Consider the following 21,534-nt stretch of genomic DNA (forward strand, 5'->3'; position numbering starts at 1 on the left):
CATCTTTCACATCAATTAAAGCTGTTGACAAAAGTATTTGTGATGTTATTCCTTTCGCCAAGTTCACATTGAGTGAAGCAAGTGAATGCTGAGATTCGACACACAGGTTTATGGGCACTTGATCTTCTTTGAGATTTTGTTTCTGTTTGTCATCTTCCTCAGCATGTAAAAGTGTGTTGTGAGGAAGTCCGCATTTCTTGCATTTCGATCCTCTGCAATTTTTTGCAATATGTCCTGGTTTCAAACAGTTATGACACTGTCCTTTTTCTCGAAGCAGTTTTCTTCTGTCTTCAACTGATCGTTTAATTAACTCTTCACATGTAAAAATGGGGTGACTTCCACCACACAGATTACAGCTTCCCTGAGTCGTCGTCATAACAACTTTCTTGCTAGGTTGTTTGTCCTTCGGATTTGCCTTTGTGTTCAATGCCTTGGTTTTGTTATGATTTAAAAGCATGTATGATTGGGAACGCTCAGTTAAAAATTTCAAGAAATCATCCAATGCTGGCATCTTCTCTGGAGTGTTGCCTTTCACCCTTTCCTGCCAGTCTCTTTGCTCAATGAAATCCAGCTGCTTCTTTGCTAGATGAATAACCAATGTGTCCCAATATTGTACAGGTTGCTTCATTGCTTTTAATGAAGCCATGTGAGTTTGAATATGAAATTGTAATTGCCTGAGTGATTCAGATTTGTTCTCCTTAAAAACTGTAGGAAACTTGAAAAGTTCATCTAGATGTGTCTCGATTATCATCATTTGATTATCATATGTATCTACAAGCAAGTTCCACGCACTTGTGTAGTTTTCTTCTGAAATGGTAAAACTTTGAATGACTTTGCGTGCCTCGCCCTGCAGAAGACCGATCAGATACTGATATTTTTGGATATTTGTTAGTTGAGTATCATTATGAATGGTTGACTCAAAACTGTTCTTAAAAAGCAACCATTTTGTGAATTCACCGTTAAATTCCGGTAATTTAATTTCTGGTAATTTATGTATTCTTCTGTTATGATGTTGTGGAACTTCCTGTTGATGAACGGCGTTGTTTACTGCCGTGTTCATTTGAGCTAGTAAATTATTTTGAACATCCTCTGCTTCATCTATTATCGTTTGCAGTTGTGTAACTGCGCTGAAGTAAATAGATTCAAATAGCTCTCGCTCTCCCTCACATTCTTCTTCAAACTGTAATGCAGCTGTTTCATCATTTATCTCTGTTTCCTCAATTTTAATTTGTACTTCTTCAAAAGAATTCCATAGCTCTTCACATTTTTTAATTCTAACCTTCGCCTCTGATTTTGACGTGTCAGCTGTAATCGACTTTATTATTCTTGTTAACGTGCCTTTTACTCGACTACGCGATTGTTTCAATTTCGTTAGTTGCGACATATTGAAATTAAGGTTATGCTGTGAAAGTTCGAAAGGATTGCGTGAAGGTTATGTATAAGTTCAAAGGAATCGTGTTGCTGAATTGAGGTTATATGACAAAGGAATTTGGATCTTTTATATTTATGACAACAGGAGGATCAAAGGACTTCAATTATCATTTTCTTATTATTATGTTGATCGGTGCATGTGCATGTTTGTTACAAAAACATGCGCTAAGAGAAAGGCTAGAATCTAAGAGTACCGTATGTATAGCAAGGATGGTGTATTTGTCAGACTCACGCTCTCACGGAGATTCTTGCCTTGAGCGGCTAAGAGAATGTAAAACTTGAAATCTTGTCGCTACTTCTTTGGATGTACTAAGTACGAAAACTCGAATCGTACTTGCCTGATTACTGATTTATGCTGCAATCCGTTGTAGTTGTTGGCCTCAGCGGTCTGATCTTCGTTATGAACGAGAATGCAATATCCGTGAGTGATTCCACGAATTCGAGATGTGTTGTATTTTTGCTCCGATGCTTAACCTCAATTGCGACGCATTGTTTTCACTTCTGGATTCCACTTTTCATGATCTTGCTTGTATTGAACATCTCAGGTTATTGAGAGCCGTGCTGTTGGGCGCCAATGTTTGTGTTTGATTTTGAAGTAAAGGAACTTGGTGCCTTCTACACTTTATTGCATTTGATATTTCTTAATGATACGATATAACAACTTGATGACGGACATGACTGTTGCATGCGTAACCATTTTTCAACAATACAGAATCATCTGACCAATTGGAAATAGGCTTAGAAAGTGCCAACTTCAATTAATGAAATAATTTTACAAAAATGAAAAGTCTCTTCATAACAATACTTCTTCAGTCAAAAACTCGATAGAATTCTGTGAAAAATTTAAAAAGTTCAACCTGCAACCCCTTCACAAAATAATAATAATAATAATAATAATAATAATAATAATAATAATAATAATAATAATAATAACAATAATAATAATATTTGCTTTACGCCCCACTAACTACTTTTTACGGTTTTCGGAGACGCCTAGGTGCCGGAATTTAGTCCTACAGGAGTTATTTTACGTGCCAGTAAATCTACCGACAAGAGGCTGACGTATTTGAGCACCTTCAAATACCAACGGACTGAGCCAGGATCGAACCTGCCAAGTTGGCGTCAGAAAGCCAGCACCTCAACCGTCTGAGCCACTCAGCTCGGTTGATATCACTAACATGTACTCTAACATACCTACTAACGAAACAGTCAAAATAATCAAGTCCAACTTATCCAAAGATAGTAATAGACAAATTTATTAAACTACTTAAGTTTGTATTGAACAACAACTATTTCTCCTTCAATAACAAGATCTATCACCAATTAAGCTTGGCTATGGGGGACCCCAGCTCAGGGATATTAGCCGATATCTATATGGATAACTTGGAAATATCTAAAATTAAACCAAATATAGAAGGACTACGTCTATGGTTGAGGTATGTAGACAACATGTTCGTGATAACAGACCACCGAAAAAATAATAGTACAAAAATTCTAGAATGTTTAAACAAAATAAATAGTTGCGTAAAATTCACCAAAGAAGATGAAAACAATGGTTCATTAAATTTCCTGGATATTAATGTAACACGCACAGATTTTGGATTTAACTTTTACATATATAGAAAACCGACACACACCCCAATTACAATAAAAATGATTCCCTTCATCCGAAATCCCATAAACAAACTTCTTTTTTCAGCCTAGTATACAGAGCTTTCAAGATACCTTTATCATCAGTTAACTTAAAGAAAGAACTTAGGATTTATAAAAGAACTAGCACTAATTAATGATTACAAAATAGAGACAACTAATCGAATCATTAAAAAAGTAAAACTTAAACTAGCCAATAATCTTATCCCAGAGAAGACTAAAAAATCAAAAATGCTACTGACACCTACACTAATCCTGCGACTCACCAAATTACAAATTCCTTGAAAAAACGAGATCTACAAATAGCATTTAGGACAAATAACACTAATAGAAACATCTTTTTAAATCATAATAAAGATGAATATCAGAGATCCGGAATATATAGATTAATTTGCACACAGTGCAGTTTCTCATATGTTTGCCAGACAGGGAGCAGTTTTATCACAAGATATATGGAACACTATAACGCATTAAAACATAATAAGCAATGGCTAACCACATGAAAGAGACTGGCCATATTTAGCACAATAGATAAGAACCTCACGGTAATTGAGAAAGGAAAGTTAATGACTGAATACGAAAATATTTATATTTATTTAGATCAGCATTTCAATAGGGGAAAAACCTGAACAATGCAGTTGAACTAAAAAGCCCATTAATAGAAGTTATTGCCAAAATTGCTACAAGCTTTTAAATCAGATAACAGTAAAATTTCAAATTTTTTAAACCGTAATCCTTCCAATACGTCAACAAATACCAATGCTCCGCCCATAGCTCCTTCTCCACCTACTTGCCCTCCACCACACCCACCTCATTCAATAACACAAGAAGTAAAAACACAATGACAAATAGTCTCAGTACTGCAACAAGCACAACTAAGCAAAAAAGCGTGAAACCTTAAACTACGACAAACTGACCAGTGAATATAGTTCGACTTAAATCAGTTGAAGATTGTGACAAACTACAAGTATGATGCATACAACTGAGTATAAACCTGCAATGATCCATCCCTTAATGATGTAGTTCTCAACAACGAAAACACAACGGAAAAAATACTGCAAGTTTAATCCTTTGACTTTCACTAATTTCATTTGAAACTCCGATAAATACACTAACAGTATTTGAAAAATCAAGAAACATATGAGAATTAGCTAAATCTTTCAATTTACCGTATTTACGCAAATAAACCCTGCATATTAAAAAAAAAATTTGAGGCATGATGGGGTGTGGGTTTTATTTGTGTGAAAGTTGGCAACACGCTCCTGCTCTCCTAGTTTTCGATGTTGGGTGTACAGTTACGCTTTGTGTAACTGCATATGGAAGAAAACTGCTCCCACTTGTCATATTTAAATGGGAAACAATGCAGACTTTTAATTTAAAACATTTTAAAAAATTAGTATTTTACAGAATAATTTAAATTCAAAATTTCTCCGTGTCACGATAGAATGGGTCTTCCGGAACGCCCAGGGGTAGCTTTCCGCACTTTCACTTCGGTGTGTCTACAGTGTGTTTAACAGTTGCTACGCTCGAGTGAAATCATTCAGTGTTTTAAGGAACTCCACAATATCACCTAACAGGCAGTGTGCAGAGAAGCGGAATCCGCAAACACTGGCGATGCCGACAGTTGGTGAAAAAGCGGGCTCTTAATTATAATCAATTCGTATGCACCGAACAATATTGTCAATGAATTTTGGAAATAGTTCTTTCCATGGTATTTGAAAAGATTAAACAGTGAATCAAAGTGTCTTCATGCATTAATGGGTCTTAGAATACACTGTGATGCGGCAAGGGTTGGTATTTGTGCCATGGCGGGAAAATCGTGCAAGGACAGAGTTACTGTCCTGTGTTGCAAAGCAGGCGGAAGCGTGACACCTCTTATATACTTCCACCCCTCGTCTTAGGTATGTTCGATAAGCCACCATGTTTTAAGGGCATCGTGTACTTTCCGTGCTAGTACAAGGCATCTAAAATGCATACAATACAGTAATCCAATGAACAAAGTACTTGCACAGGGGAGCCAGCATAAACTTCTTACTGTCTTTGAATATTTTCTCCTTTTCTCCTTCGCTGATTGTGGTTGTGTTTGCCAGGGGATATAAGTCCACTATTTGAATAATGTAAATGCACCTTCTTGGATACAATTTGGAAACAGGTTGTTTTCCATTGCATTTGAAAAGTTTAAACTGTGTTTCAGTGTTAATTGCATGCAGTAACAGGTCTTAGAATATTTTGTGACGTGGCAAGGGTTGGCATTTCTGAAGTACGAGTTGGCGGTTAATTCGAAATCATGTAATTCAAAGTCCAATTTTTGTGTCCCAATCACTTCGAATTAACGAGGTTCTACTGTATCGCAAAACTAACATCTGAGTTCGCCGGTGTGTCCTTTTCAAGTATTTACATTGCACGAAAAGTATTATCCACCATCGGTCGTGTTAATATCCAAGTGAAACGAGATCACGTATGAAAAATGTTTTAGACGTGGAGTGTGATGAATTTGTAAGTAATTTAAGAGAGGATTCTAGTGATGCAGGAGACAACGAATCTTCCGATCTTCAGGAAATCGAGCCTATTGCAAGCTCAGATTAATGAAATACCTAGGCCTACTCGCTAATTTTCATGTCAAATACATTTTATAGCAGTGATAATGTATTTTTATCATCTCAAATATGTTCAAGCAAAGCAGCTATATCCGTAAAATTACACGTTCATGTTGCATAACGATCACGTGGACCTCGCAGAGCGATATGGAACGTTTGTTTATGCCTTTGTTACTCTTTTGGGGAACAAATTTTAGTTAATTTCATTTTTTTCAAAATGAGCCTTCCTAAAATCAGGATGCGGGGATTATTTGCATAAATATGGTAATTGGCATATTTAATATGACTTGGACATCAATATTATGTCATTAATGCCTAGTCCATTAATGATACAATTTAATTTTACTTGTTTACTTTTTAAGCAGAGACAAAAAAAAATATTGTGTAAAACATTTTCAATGAACAGAATTATTGTAAATTAAGGTTTATTGTATGACTCAACCTTAGGAAAACTGTATAAAAGGTGGCTGAATATGCTTGATACAGCGAGCGAAACGTCCCAATTAACGTTTGCATTGTAATGTCCCTTTAGAGACAATGTATTTATGTATTACATTAAGTGGATAGTAAAAACAAGAATTGTAAATAATATTGAGCAGTTTTCTTTCGGAACCTTTGTTCCTTCCTTCCACCAATTATGGGTCGGAGCAAGTTAGACTTACGTCAGATTTACGGCTTTATGGACTCGAGGCTCTTTATATATCACGAGAGAAACCTCCCAGTAGGGTGTATTTGCATGTGATAGTGTTATATATCCGGGTGTCTCCTGGGCAATGGACTAGGACTCTTCCTAGACGGATGATTCTCTCACACCAGAAGCAGAACTAAACAATCTTAAAATGTGTTTAAAGGAACGGCTCTTTTCAGAGCCATCCATGACAATAATATCCATAAATATTGAAGGCTTGTCAGCTGCCAAAGAAGAACTCTTACAAAAACTATGCCAAGATCAGAAATGTGACATCTAGTGCATTCAGGAAAAGCATAGGGATGAACATCAGAAACGTCCAAAGATTTCAGGAATGATTTTAGTTGTAGAAAGGCGACATGCAATATATGGCAGTGCTGTATTTGTAAAGCCACGTCTCCAGATCAGCAGTACTCATTATACTGAAGATAACGACATTGAAATAATCACCGTGGAGCTAAGCAACATGACCATTACATGTGTGTACAAGCCTCCAAATGAAAAGTTCTCTTTCTAACCACCTGCAAATTTTGGTAAATACACAAAGTCAATAGTAATCGGTGACTTCAACAGCTGTAGTCGGATATGAGGATATGCTCAAGAAGATGAGAATGGAGAGATCATCATTTCATGGGCTGAAACTCAGGAGCTTTCCCTTATTCACGACAGTTAAGCTTCCCTCCTCCTTCAATAGTGGAAGATGACACCGAGGGTATAACCCAGACCTTCTCTTTGTGATCAACTGCTTTGGCAGCAATGTTCTAAAGAAATGGGCTCACCATTCCCAAGAACACAACACCGGCCACTAATATGTCACCTCTCTTTATCCATAAGACCACACAAAGTTCGGTTCAGATGGAGATATAACTTTCGAAAGGCTGACTGGAAAAGGTTTTCCAGTATGTTGGATGAGAGGATAAAAACTCTCTCTCCTATATCCGAAGATTATGACAAATTCGTTGATATCGTGAAATTCTGTTCACGGGCATCAATTTCCAGAGGCAGCAGGACACACTACCTTCAAGGTATAACTTGTGAAACAACTGCTCTGCTGCACCATTACTACAGGCTTCACGAAGAAGACCCATTTAGAGAGCAAACTATTCAAGCAGCACAAAGTGTTCTTTCCTCCATCTCCCAGGCAAAGAAGGAGACGTGGATGAAGCTGATGTCTGAAGTCGATATGGGTAGGAGCAGTCAAGAAGCTTGGAGACTTGAGCAATGATCCTACTCAAGCTAACACACACAATGTGAGTCCAGATCAAATAGCACACCAACTTTTGCTTAATGGAAAAGCAAAACTTTCCATGGAAATAGGGAAGAATCCTATAGTCAGACAACCAGACGAGAGCAATGAGTTATCTAAGTATTTCACACTAACTGAACTGGAATTAGCTCTCAGTAAGTGAAAGACTGGAAAATCAACCTTTGAATGGAACAGAACTTTGGTCCTACTGTGAAGTGCTGGTTGGTAGAACTCATGAACAACTGCGTTCAGTCTTCCATGATACCTAACATATGGAGGAAGGCTAGGTTCATAGCCATTCTAAAACCAAGCAAAGATAAAAATGACCCTAGAAGCTACAGACCAATCTCCTTATTGTGTCATCTTTTTAAGATTCTGGAGAGACTTATCCTCAATAGGTTGACTGATAAAATCAAGCCATTTCTGATTCCACAGCAAGCTGGTTTCAGGAGAGGGAAAAGCTGCATATCACAGGTGTTAAAATTAGGTCAACACATAGAAGATAGTTTTGAAAGCCGGAAAATTACAGGAGCTTCATTTAGGGCCGGTATTATAATGAGGGTTTAAACTGAAGATTGAGTTAAACTGTAACTTGAGGTTAAACCGATGTTGAGTTTTATAATGGCCGGCCTAAGTTAAACTGAGGTGAAGAAGGAATTATACGATCTTGGTAGCAGTGACTCGCGAGAAAAGATGACTGTCGATAATGTTTTGCAGCGACTTGCAAGAAAAGATGATTATCGATAATGTTATGTTTACTTCTTGTAGGTAAAATGGCAGATAAAAGCAATAAATGTTGTCCTAATTTTACTTGTAAAGAAATAGAATTGCTTGTGCAATTAATACAGAAATATTTATATAGTCCGTGAAACAACGGCCTTATGAATTCCTCCTAAATCTCCCATTTTAATAAACATACTATGGGAGACATAAAACCGCAATGCTATTAGTAGCTGACTGAGGGGTTAACAACATGATTTCTGAAATAGAAGGAAGTTACTTTATATTCTAAAATTTACATTTCTGACATTCAAACAGTTCAAAAAGTCATTTTTACATCCTTACCTTTTCGTTGCATGTTTTATTCTAGGACCAATTTGCTGAAATAGGGTTATGACAGTCTGTTTTGTAAGTCTAAACCTATTTAAAAACTATTTTTCATTCCATATATGCAAGTGACATCACCTTACTCGGAAAACTCGTAGTGTCCGTGGTCGTTCAATAATTTGAACCACTTCTTCGTCATTGCTTAGTATTTCTTCAAACACCTCAAAAATATCTTCGAGATCCATTCGTTCTGCCATGTTGTAAGGTTATGTATTCTTAAACGTCAGTTTAAACGGTACATGAGTGGCAGTAAAATTAATATCAAGTTAAATTGAAGATTAAGTTTTATACACGACTAACAGATAAACCGAAGTTTAAACTGAACCAACAGTTTAAACCTTTATTATAATACCGGCCCTTATAGATCTCTTGGCAGCATTTGATACTGTTAATCACCAAATTCTCCTAGGAAAGGTATATAGTGTGACAAAGGACTTTCATCTGACTAGTGCCATTAGAAACCTACTTCAAAATCAAAGTTTCTTCGTTGAGTTCCAGGAAAAAGGAAGGAGGTGGAGGATACAGAAGAACGGACTACCTCAGGGAAGCATGTTGGCACCAATGCTTTTCAATATTTACACAAATGATCAGCCTCTTCCTGCCGGGACAAATAGTTTCATCTATGCTGATGATTGTGTCATCACTTCTCAGGGGAATAACTTTGAGACGATTGAACAAACATTGTCCACAGCTCTAGACACTCTCGCTGGCTATTAAAAGAAGAATCAACTAACACCAAACCCAACTAAGATGCAAACCTGTGTTTTCCATCTAAACAACAGAGAAGCTTCCCGAACTCTGAAGGTCACTTGGCAAGGCATAGCATTACAACACTATCCTACCCCGAAGTACCTCGGAGTCACTCTGGATCGTGCCTTAACCTACAGAAAACATTGTTTGAACATCAAGCAGAAAGTGGCTGCTAGAGACAATATTGTGTGGAAGCTAACAGGAACATCTTGAGGAGGACAACCAGAAACAGTGAGAGGACATCTGCCCTTTCGCTCTGCTATTCCGCAGCTGAATTTGCATGCTCGGTGTAGTACAAATCTTGCCATGCCAAAGCAGTCGATGTAGCACTCAACGAGACCTGCCGCATTATTACTGGATGTCTGAGACCTACATCTTTGGAAAAAGTGTATTGCCTTGCAGGGATAGCACCTCCCGATATCTGCCGTGAAGTGGCAGCCAAGAAAGAAAAGAGAAAGACGTTGACATCTGTTTGGATATGAGCCACCATGCCAGCGCCTTAAGTCTAGGTAAAGCTTCTTGAGAGTAACCGAAACACTTGCAGGAACAGCGCAGCAAGCAAGGAGTCAACATACGAGTGTCAGCCAATGGATGCCCCCAAAAGAGGAACTCCCTCCTGGCCATGTTACAGATTGGGTGAATTGGAGAGCACTGATTAGATTACGCTCTGGTGTTACGCGGTGCAGGGTCAACCAGAAGAAATGGGGTTTTGAAGTGGACAGTACCTTGTGTGTATGTGGAGAAGAGCAGACAACAGCCCATTTGCTGCAATTTAGTTCATGCACATTCAGCTGCACAACAGAAGACCTGGTTAAAGCGAAGCCAAATGCACTTGATGTCACAAGGTTTTGGGCTCACATAGTTTAATGTGGCTCTTCGTCACTGAAGAATTTATTTTATGATTTATGTTTTATGTTCTTTCCTCACATTTAATTTAAAACTTATGTATGCTTCTGACACAATATAAAACCATATTCCCACACCAATGTCAAGGGTCGCCTCACGACAAGCAAAAATAACTTCATGAAATGTATGAAGATTAACTTATCAGGATTTCTAGAGTACACCTGAATGAAAATCAATAAACATTATTTAGAAATTATCAGCACATTTATCTGCACTGCCATAGAGTTTGCATCTGCCAAGAAACTAACTTTGCAGATATCCACATCTGTGCAGGGCTCTAAATATAGGTACCAGATAAATTCTGTACAAGCTGATCATGAAAACGAATGGAAACGTTTTGTCGCAAAGTATTTGACATACAGCGTGATAGAATTTGGAAGCTTTCTGTATACTGTTCCTAATCTCTTCTGTATGGTATTGTCTGAGGACAGAACAGTACCTAAATGCTGGAAGTTGTCAACAATACCTATCCCCCTGACCTCCAATTCTTAGATGAACAGTTGGAGAGTTTCTACTCATCACCAAGACAACTGGTTTTGCTGATTTTAAGATCTAAAATTGTAAAACCTTCATGCCAAAGATCTAGTCGAGCCAAAATTTGCTGCTGTGAACATACCTAGTGGGCCTATACTATAAATTTGCTTCTGCATATTTGCATGATTGACAGCTAAGAAATAAATGTGAAAATACATAGCTGGTCAGTGGGAAGGTCAGGAACATTAGGGAAACATCTTTTGTGGACTCAAAATGTGGAATACAGTCTGAAACTATTTGATAAGATTTGAAGAAACACCTAATCAGCAATTCTATGGATTCTTTAAGATGAAGTTGAAGAATGGAATCACACATTACTAGTGTGAGGAAAGGGGTCAGTGATGACAGCAGGAGACTTTTCAGTTGCTAGATTGTGAATTATAGTCCCGTTTTTATGAGTTTCGACTTGATAGTTAGCCGGAAGTCAGACGGTGGTGCCAAACTGCTACGAATACAAACAGCTGATTTACGATACAGAACACGAACAGAAATGCAAATACTGGAATGTAAGTCCATAATCAGTTATTCTTTGTAGCAACATACATCATTCACATACGATGAACAATAATACACAACACATTTAGGATAAGGCTACAAGATTTAAAAAAATATGTCATTGCTCGAACAGATAAAATTGAGAAAATTAAATTAAATTTCTACTCACCATGTATAAGATCTCGCGTTGCTTTTAGATTCAGTTTCCCGTAACGAAGGAAATAATCCTACAAAGCGAATATATCACTCATTTCTGAGTCACTATCGGCATTGTCACCGTCTGTTGAGGTTTCACTCTCGCTTGATCCTACAGAGATAATAAAGTATTCAACATAATCGTCTGTGAGACTTTTTTTCTCCCAAGCTTTAATTATCTCACAACGTTTATCTAGGCCTACGCACTTATACGGCCTACAGCTTCGAAAATAAGTCAACTTCCAAAAATGTGAAGAGTCGGTTATTCTCAGCTATATAATTCTTCAATTGGGCCCAATTCAGTGATAGGGTGTTAGAATGGCATTGGTATAGTAGAAGGTGAACTACTGTATGCCCGTTCCTTCTGGCTATTTCATCCACCACATAAACTAGGCACTGAGGCTTGTTTTGTTTCAAGACATGCATAAGATCCACCTTCCCCATGTCATCGCGAACCGAAATATTGTGCTCTTTCTCCCACTTAATCAGCTCATTCTTTCTAGCCATCATTGTTGGTGCTTTGTCAAGAATGACTCCCTAACATTACAAACAATTTCCCGGGCCTGGCTCTTTAGTGGAGTACCGCGTCCGAAGAGCTTTCTTCTCTTGGGAGCTTCATCCTTAGACGTAGGCGTCGACATGACAGAATATCAAATTCACACACGGGCCTAAAATTAACCTACTATATTACTACTGAATGAAATATTAAACTAAGCTACTATATAAACTAGATCACCTGTTACACACTATTCACTACAATATAACGTGCTATACTATTAAAAATACTAAACAAATCATTTATAAACTCTACACTACGAAATATAAACGAACAACAACCTAGCACAGAGACACAGAAAGACCGCAAAAAGAACTGAGCACAATACAACAAACAGCTGATAGCATGTGGTTACAGTAAACAACAAATCGACAACACTGCTAACTGGAACTGGAGTCTAACGCGCTCTATCGGAGTGATCGGCTGCCTATGATTGGCTGTTGATTAATTCACTTACCCTCCGCCAAAAGGCAGCGCTCAAACGTCAAGTCGAAACTCATAATAACTGAACTATAAGATACGTCAGTCTCCCAACTGTATTCAGTGAAAATGCAAAATTTTGCAACTTTTAGAAAAATGTCACAAAAATATTATAAAAAGGAACTTAGCAATGGCCTTAATATAAGTACAGGAAAAGAACAAACAAGTGTCAAATCAAGTCAGAGAGAGAGAGAGAGAGAGAGAGAGAGAGAGGGGGGGGGGGGGGGAAGGAAGAATAATAAAGGAACACATGTAATAGGACGAATGCAATGGCAGATCAGTGTGGGAAGAGGGACCAGCAGAAATAGGAGACGAGGACAAACATGGAAACATGAAAAGACAATGACAATCTCCTCATCTCCATACTTAGATAGGCTCTCTCCTTATCAATCCTGGTTCTTCTACGCGCATATCCATCGTTTCTCAGCCCCTGATGAGCTCGTTTCTACTTCCCAGTTTTATCAGGAGGGCAAGCATCAATACTCACTTAGGGGCCATCTTGACAACAGTCTTGTAGTGGGAGCCTATCATCATCTCAAACCACCTCCAGTTTCCTGGGTGCGGTGAATGAGCACTCTCCATTTATTTCTGTCCGTATAGATGTCTTCTTCCCTAACCTGCTGCATCAGCTAGATCATTTCTAATCTGATTGATCCACCTTTTCCTTGGCCAACCTCTCTATCATTTGCCTTCGAGTTTTTTATCACACCACACTCTAGCTGCTCTTTGTGGGTCCATACTTGAGATGAACAAACCACCTCAGCCTGGCTTCGACACAGGTCTCTTCTTTCACTTATATCATATCTCGTCATTTCTTATTTTGCTCCTTCTTGTTTTCTGAATCATAGTTCTATGAACTTCATTTCCACTACTTGTAGTTTGCTGATATTTCTGTTGGTTTGTATGTAAGTTTCTAGAATGCATGTGGTAACTGGTACACAGAAGCTCCTGTAGAGCATTTTGATCTTAATAGAACTTGCTTATCCCAAAGAAGTTTTCTCACAAGATGATAAAACTGTGCTCTATTCTGTATTCTACTAGTGATTTCTGCTATCTCTTGTTACTACGCTGTGAAGATAATGGAACTGACGTACTTGTTCCAACTTTGATTTGTTCTGTCGACCAACAGGCAACACTGCCCGTTTTGGACATGCTTATCTTGAGACCAAATTGCTTGAATAAAGCATTCCAGTCATTCAGTTTGTTATATTTCAGCCTCACTATCACCCCCATTATCATTACACCATCTGCAAAGACAAGCGCTTTAAACTCAGAGTAGCTGTTGAGTCTATTAACTCCTTTCATTACTTCATCCATTACAATGAGGAATAAAAGTGGCAATAGTGCGCTGCCTTGTTGTACACCCTGCCCAGTCTCAAACCACTCCAAATATCCATCCCCTGTTTGGATACAAATCTGGCAATGTTGATACAGCAATTTGAATTTAATAATTAAAGCACATGGAACACATTGGTTCCCAAGCCATTTCCACATTTTTTGTTTCTGTACACTGTCATAAGCCTTCTCAGAATCTAGAAAAATAAAGACGACTTCCTTTCCTTTTTCCCCAGTGCTTCTCGATGATCATTCTTATAGGAATTTTTTAATTTTTTTTTTTACAAGCTGCTTTATGTCACACCAACACAGATAGTTCTTATGGCAACGATTGGTCAGGAAGGTGTGAAAATAGGAAAACACAGAAAACCATCTTCAGGGCTGCCGACAGTAGGGTTCGAACCCATTATCTCCTGAATACTGGATACTGGCCGCACTTAAGCAACTACAGCAATCGAGCTCGGTCACAGAAAATATCAGGTCTGCTGTTGCCCTATTCCTTCTAAAACTGTACTACTCTCCTCTTCAAGCTGCGGTTAAATGATGGTTCTTAATCTCTGTTCAATGATTAATTCCATTATTGTGAGTACCTTGATAGAAGAGTGTTGTCCCTGTAGTTGCTGGGTTTCTGTCTGTCCCCTTTCTTAAATAGAGGAACGATGGCTCCTTTAGTCCAGTCTTCGGGTACGTTTTCTTTTTTCCAAATGGTGTTTAGGACTCTAAACATCCACTGCAATCCTTGCACTCCAGCAGCCTTGATCATGTCAGCGCTTACCTCATCTATGCCTGTTGCCTTTGCTTCACTCATGTTCTTTGGGGCATTTTCCACTTCCATCCATGTTATAGGAGGCTCCAAGTTTCAAATATTTTCTTTCGCTGCAGTCTCCTGCTGTTTGATATTTAAATTTTCACCATTATATTATTGTTTAAAATACTGTCTCATCCAATCTCTTTGTCATTCCAAGTGATGTTTCCATCTTTCTGCAGGGCCTTTACTCCTTCACAGTTGCTTTCCTTGCTTCTCACCACTTGATATAATAGTTTCTTGTTGTTCTTGCTGTCCTCTTCTAGTTTCTGTGTGAATTCAGTCCAGGTTTTCTTTTTCTCATCCAATGTAACTGAGAGTTTAAAAACGTCAATCAGAGAAGGAAGCCGACACCAAAGACACAACTTAACCTTGTCACTGATATTAAAGTATGAGCGTCCATCCTGCTCATTCCATTCATCTTGACAAGAGCAAATGAAGATTAGTTGAAACCTTAACATGTTTACCATGTTAATAAGAACTAATATCCCATGAGACTTGACACCAGCCATGAAGATCTAAACCAATATACAAGCAATGTATTAACAGAACTAGTTTTCTCCATGACCGTCTGCTTACATATTTTGTGATATTAAAAATAAAAATGGCTCACCTGTATGAGAGCTTCAAATATACTGTTGATCATAACATACTCCAACAGTGTATTCTGGCTGACATTCTCCGTACCAGTCACGAGGACAAGCAGAAGTTTAAGACACAAAGCTTTTAAACTTGCAGGATAATCACCTGAAAGGAGAATGTGGTTAGTAATAAGAGTTCTCATAAAAATATTCTGTAGACTATGGTTATTTTTACAACAATCATATAAATTAAAAAATTATTGCCAGCAAACTCTCGACTATTCAAACAGTGATTATTAGGTTTGCAGATTATCCATGCGTACTTCTGGCAACATTTCTTTTTAAAGAAGGAACATCAATGAGAGTGCAACTGTGTTGAATCAAAGGAATTTTCCACCCTCAAAAGTAATTTTCAAATTAATTATATGTCCACTGCAAAGAAAACACACAATAATAATAAAGTACCGTGCTTAAAGAATGACTGCCTGTGCCAAAATTCCATCCCGCAAATTTATATAAATGAAGCAAGACTCGTAAACCACACAACCTTACGTACATGAATAATTTTACCTACATCTACACTTCTTTTCATAGAAGTACAGTAAATGCTTCCTAATTCACCTCAACCTCTACAAATGAGGTCTCTTCAAACCAGCTGCCGAAAAAGCATGGCTCATACAATAAATTCGTACGCACCGAACAATATCATCAATACCGATAAAACTGGATTTTTTTAATGCCGAGCCCAAACGAACTTAAGGTTTAAAAGGAGAGAAGTGCCAGCCGAGAAATCTTACAAGGGTTGGGGTCATTGTACTATGTTGCAATGCACACAGAAGAGAGAGATTTTATCCCCTCGTCATAGAAAAGTTCGATAAGCCATGATGTTTTAAGGGCATCAGGTACTTTCCGTGCAAGTACAGGGCATATAAAATTCATATAGTACAGTAATCCAATGAATAAAGCACTTGCACGAGAGCGAACATAGATTTCTCCTCGTCTTTGAATCATGATTTGTTTTTCTTTCGTTGCGTGTGATTACGTTTGTCAGTGAGTTATACGAGTGCATTATTTGAACACTGTAAATTCACCTTGTTGGATACATTTTGGAAATATTTTGTTCCATGACATCTGAAAGGTTTAAACTAGGAATTAAGGTTAATTGCATGCAGTAACGGGTCTTAGAATATTTTGTGATGTAGCAACGGTTGGCATTTCTGAATTAGGAGTTGATGGTTAATTCGTTTTTTTCTTTTTTTCTTTCTTGTAGTTTAAAGGGGCCTAATATCGAGGTCATCAGCCCCTAATGGTACGAAATGAAAGGTCAACAAAAGTTCAAAATCATCCACTGACCGAAATAATTAAAATGTCATGAAGAATGAATGGATGGACATGAAGCAAAACAAAACAAAACAAGCAAACACAAAAAACAGTGGATTCGACTCCAAAAAAATCATAAATAATATTACTGACCAATGGACCAGTTATAAAGCACAATCCGGAATCAATGATGCAGAAAGTCTAAAGGGGTCCAAAATCCAGGTCTAAGGCCCCTCAGAATGGTACATGTCATGAGTAAAGTAGAACCATGGAATTTGTCATGTTGGGGTACTAATCAAAAGTAGCGAAGACTCACGGTGTTCCACACAAGATGGTACTACTCACGAGTATTGTACTTCATACAGGTAACGCAAACCTATGGTGTTTCTCACACAATAGCGCCACTCATAACCAACGCAAACCGATGAGGTTCCTCACCTAGGTGTACTAGTCACGGGTGCCGGTATTCCCGTGGTGTTCCTCACATAGTTGGTACTAATCACAGGCAACGCAGACCCACGGTGTCGCTCATATAGTGGTACAACTCACAGGCAACACCCAGACCCGCGGTGTTGCTCACATGGGTATGACGCACGGGTACTGGAAACCCACAGGAGAACCCCCTCTTGCTGCTACTAATCACAAACCTATTTCGTACCTAATTTAGTGGTACTACTCGCAGGCAACCCGTGGTGTTCCCCACGTGATGGGAAGAATCAAAAGCAGTTTCATGGTTCTAATTCAATCATGCCTTGGTCGCCCCTTTTAGTCGCCTCTCACGACAGGCAGGGGATACCGTGGGTGTATTTTCCTTCTGCATCCCCCACCCACAGGGGGTAAAGAGAGAGAAAAAAGAAGAAGAAAGAAGGGATCCGTCACTTCAAAAAATGAAGTAACGGACGAAGAAAGGCAAGGGCCACGAAGGGTGTGAAAATGAAAAGACTCCCTAGGCCTCGAATGCTCTAATACCGTCGGGGTCGGAAAAGAACAAGAGTTGACCAAGGGATGTCGGATAGGATAGACGAAAGTGAGGAGCCTGGCACAAGTACGTGGAAGCAATGCCAAGACTCAGCTAAGGACCCTGTGGTCGCCAATCCACACTCCCAAGTTGGGAGCCCCGTGGGCCCCTGTTAGTCGCCTCTTACGACAGGCAGGGGATACCACGGGTGTATTCTACATGTGCGTCCCCCACCCGCAGTGGGTGATGGTTAATTCGAAATCACATAATTTGAAGTACGATTTTTGTGTCTCAACGACTTCGAATTGATAAGGTTTCACTGTAGATTAATAGAATATGCTAGAGGCATGATTAGCTCTGTGGCTTAGCTGCTGGCTTCACACCCTGAAGGCCGAGGTTCGAATCCCGGTCGATCCTGGGTCGAGATTTTCATCTCAAGAATCACATGGCAGAGGAAGGGCATCCGGTCTTAAACACCCGGCCAAAACCAAAACGAGCCTGGGAGGCTCCAGCAATCCTAGAAATAACTGGGGCATGCTGAAGAAAGTTAACATTTTTTTTTTTTTTTTTGCTACGGGCTTTACGTCGCACCGACACAGATAGGTCTTATGGCGACGATGGGATAGGAAAAGCCTAGGAGTTGGAAGGAAGCGGCCGTGGCCTTAATTAAGGTACAGCCCCAGCATTTGCCTGGTGTGAAAATGGGAATTAAAAGAAATAAGTTTCATAATGATAGATCCGTATTGAACTGTGATTACAATAGAGTAAAATAATATATTATTAACGGTCCACCTTTTCAATACAAAATGAAAATTATATAGGGACTAGTTTCGACCTAGTAATAGGTCATCATCAGCCTGAAGTAAATTAAAGCGTAAATATCGAAGAAAACATAAAAATTGTAAACACAAGTACAGTCTTTTTAAAGGTACATATCAAGTGGGAAGTTGAGTAGAGATATATTAAAAATAATAACTCTTCCAATTGACGAAGCACTGAGCGGAAGTTATGTAAAGTTCGGTGCGCCGTATATTATAAAAGACCACTGTGCACTAAATGATGTAATAAAGAAGAATAGTAGGTTGAATGCTGGCTTCTTCTTAGCTGTTGTATATTCGAAGAAGATTACGTCGTATTTTATAAGGTATTGATAGATGTAACAACATACTGAAGAACAAGTGCATAGCATTATCTGAGTTTACTATCTCCCGGATGCAAGCTCACAAATGATCAAAAATTATCTCTTGCAAACTCACAGCCGCGCGCCCTTAACCGCATGGCCAACTTGCCCGGTAACACCTGATCTACAATATTGACTGGCTCTATCAACGTTGTGAATTAAATTCAATTTTGTTATTATTATTGTTAGTTCTGTAAGCTATTCCAATGTCATATGAGTGTTTATTTTTATAAGTGAGCACTGCAAAATTTATTTATTTTTCTTTTGATAAGTAAAGTTGTTTTAGGTCTGTTCATAATTTTATTCCTTATTCTATTAATGTTAACTTTACCGGGCGAGTTGGCCGTGCGCGTAGAGGCGAGCGGCTGTGAGCTTGCATCCGGGAGATAGTAGGTTCGAATCCCACTATCGGCAGCCCTGAAAATGGTTTTCCATGGTTTCCCATTTTCACACCAGGCAAATGCTGGGGCTGTACCTTAAATAAGACAACAGCCGCTTCTTTCACATTCCTAGGCCTTTCCTATCCCATCATCACCAAAAGACCAATCTGTGTCTGTGCAACGTAAAGCGCAAAAAAAAGATCACATGTCGAGTGTCAAAAACAGTACATCGGACAATCAGGAAGAAATCTGATATAAAGAACACAGGAATGGAGTGAAACACAAGATATTTGGCTATGTACAAATATATGCATAATAACAATCATAGTTTTATGAATGTAGGAAAAACATAAAATTGTTGTACACAGTTCAGAAAGGGAATTACATGAATAACTTGGATAAACGGTTTATCTACTTGTTGCAAAAAGGTAATAGTGACTTAAATTTGAATGAAATTTTGGCAGATGAAAACTCGTTATTTAAGAGGCGGCCGGAGCTGGAACGGCCGGCCACCAGCTCAGTAGTTGTTGTAACATGGGTCAAAAGTTTGTAAGAGTTTCTATAAGGAAACGGAACAAGGTAAAATTATTTTGTTTTTATAGCGTACGGTAGTCTGTGATACACTTCTCATTAGTGTAAAAGCATTTTAAAAAGAAATGCAAGTATATTTATAAACTGGTAGTTAAAATAACGAATCTCCATATGAAACTGAGCTCTGAACCGCGGTTTTCCTAAACTTATTTTAAGTCAAGATGGTGTTCAAATTAGAAGCAAACTATACCGTAGGGAAGTTTATTTTTTTCTCTAAGCGGCTACTTTAACATACTTCAAAATTAGGGATTTTTTATATATTTAATCGTGATTTTAATAAAGCTCTGCTTATTGACTTCCGAGTGTCGGCCGAATTCTAGTGCTGGTAGTTCAGCCAGTTTCCGTCAGATGCCGCAGCGTCACAAAGCCTTGTCCTTGAAGAGGGATGATGACAGATTAGCTCTTACCCATGCAGGGATGTGGTGAGTGAGATCTTCAGCTGCTATCAGTTGCTTCCTCACCCTTGCTTCATAACAAGCGGCAGTGGACACGCTGACAATACTTCGTTACTCGCTAGTTGTGGTATGACCTTTCAATAGCACGTTATATTTTTTACCGAGTGCAATGGAATGGCAAAATGCTTTATTTGTAATAAGACATTAAACTTTATTAAAAATTTTAACACTGGGCGAGTTGGCCGTGCGGCTGTGAGCTTGCATCCGGGAGATAGTGGGTTCGAACCCCACTGTCGGCAGCCCTGAAGATGGTTTTACGTGGTTTCCCAGGAAAATGCCAGGGCTGTACCTTAATTAAGGCCGCGGCCGCTTCGTTCCAACTCCTAGGCCTTTCCTATCCCATCGTCTCCATAAGACCTATCTGTGTCGGTGCGACGTAAAACCAATAGCAAAAAATATTAACATTCATCGACATTATTCTTTAAAACACGCCGAAGAATATGACAAATATGTTGGTGAAGAACACCATGAAATTGCGAATGAACTTAAAACAGCTGCCTTATCTGAGGTAGATGTTACCTGACTTTAATGAATTGTCTTTGTTATATTAGTGACACAATGATGCTTACTATTCAAAATAAGACAACTTATTTTTATTGGTAATTGTAGGTCGGAGGTGTATCGTCAGTTCGAATAAGCTACAACATATCTCACTAAAAGAATGGCTAAATGGCGTAACGTTACAGAAAGAGATGCAGTAATGGTTGAGAATCCGCATACTGAATAGTAGTTGCTAGTAGAATAAGAATAAATTGCTATAAATATACGTTGTTCCTCTTTCAGTTGTAGCCTATTACAATATGGGCAGTGGCGGTTCTAGATACTTAAAAACCGAGCTGGATAGCTGCAGTCGCTTAAGTGCGGCCAGTATTCAGTATTCGGGAAATAGTAGGTTCGAACCCCACTGTCGGCAGCCCTGAAGATGGTTTTCCGTGGTTTCCTATTTTCACACCAGGCAAATGCCGGGGCTGTACCGTAATTAAGACCACGGCCGCTTCCTTCCCACTCCTAGCCCTTCCCTCTCCCATCGTCGCCATAAGACCTATCTGTGTCGGTGCGACGTAAAGCAACTAGCAAAATAAATAAATAAATAAATAAATAAATAAATAAATAAATAAATAAATAAATAAATAAATAAATAAATAAATAAATAAATGGGGGGAGGGGGGCTGTTTGGAATTGAAAGTCTTGGTAACGGAATTCAAAAGAAAAGTAACCATGTTTATGAAAATACAATGGGCAACATTAGTACAACCATTAACATGTTTATTTCAAATACGTTATATCTGTAAAT

General features: G+C 38.6%; 1 protein-coding gene across 2 annotated transcripts in view; it reads right to left on the reverse strand.

The window, feature by feature from the left end:
* The window catches only part of LOC136857320 (armadillo-like helical domain-containing protein 3), a 302,306-nt gene that overhangs the window by 183,272 nt on the left and 97,500 nt on the right, over positions 1-21,534 (reverse strand). For both annotated transcript variants that reach the window (XM_067135906.2, XM_067135905.2), the window contains exon 6: positions 15,389-15,522. In XM_067135906.2, the coding sequence (XP_066992007.1) occupies positions 15,389-15,522 (134 nt within the window). The remainder of the gene's footprint in view (positions 1-15,388; positions 15,523-21,534) is intronic.

Source organism: Anabrus simplex, chromosome 1, assembly GCF_040414725.1.
Source record: "Anabrus simplex isolate iqAnaSimp1 chromosome 1, ASM4041472v1, whole genome shotgun sequence".
NCBI lineage: Eukaryota > Metazoa > Arthropoda > Insecta > Orthoptera > Tettigoniidae > Anabrus > Anabrus simplex.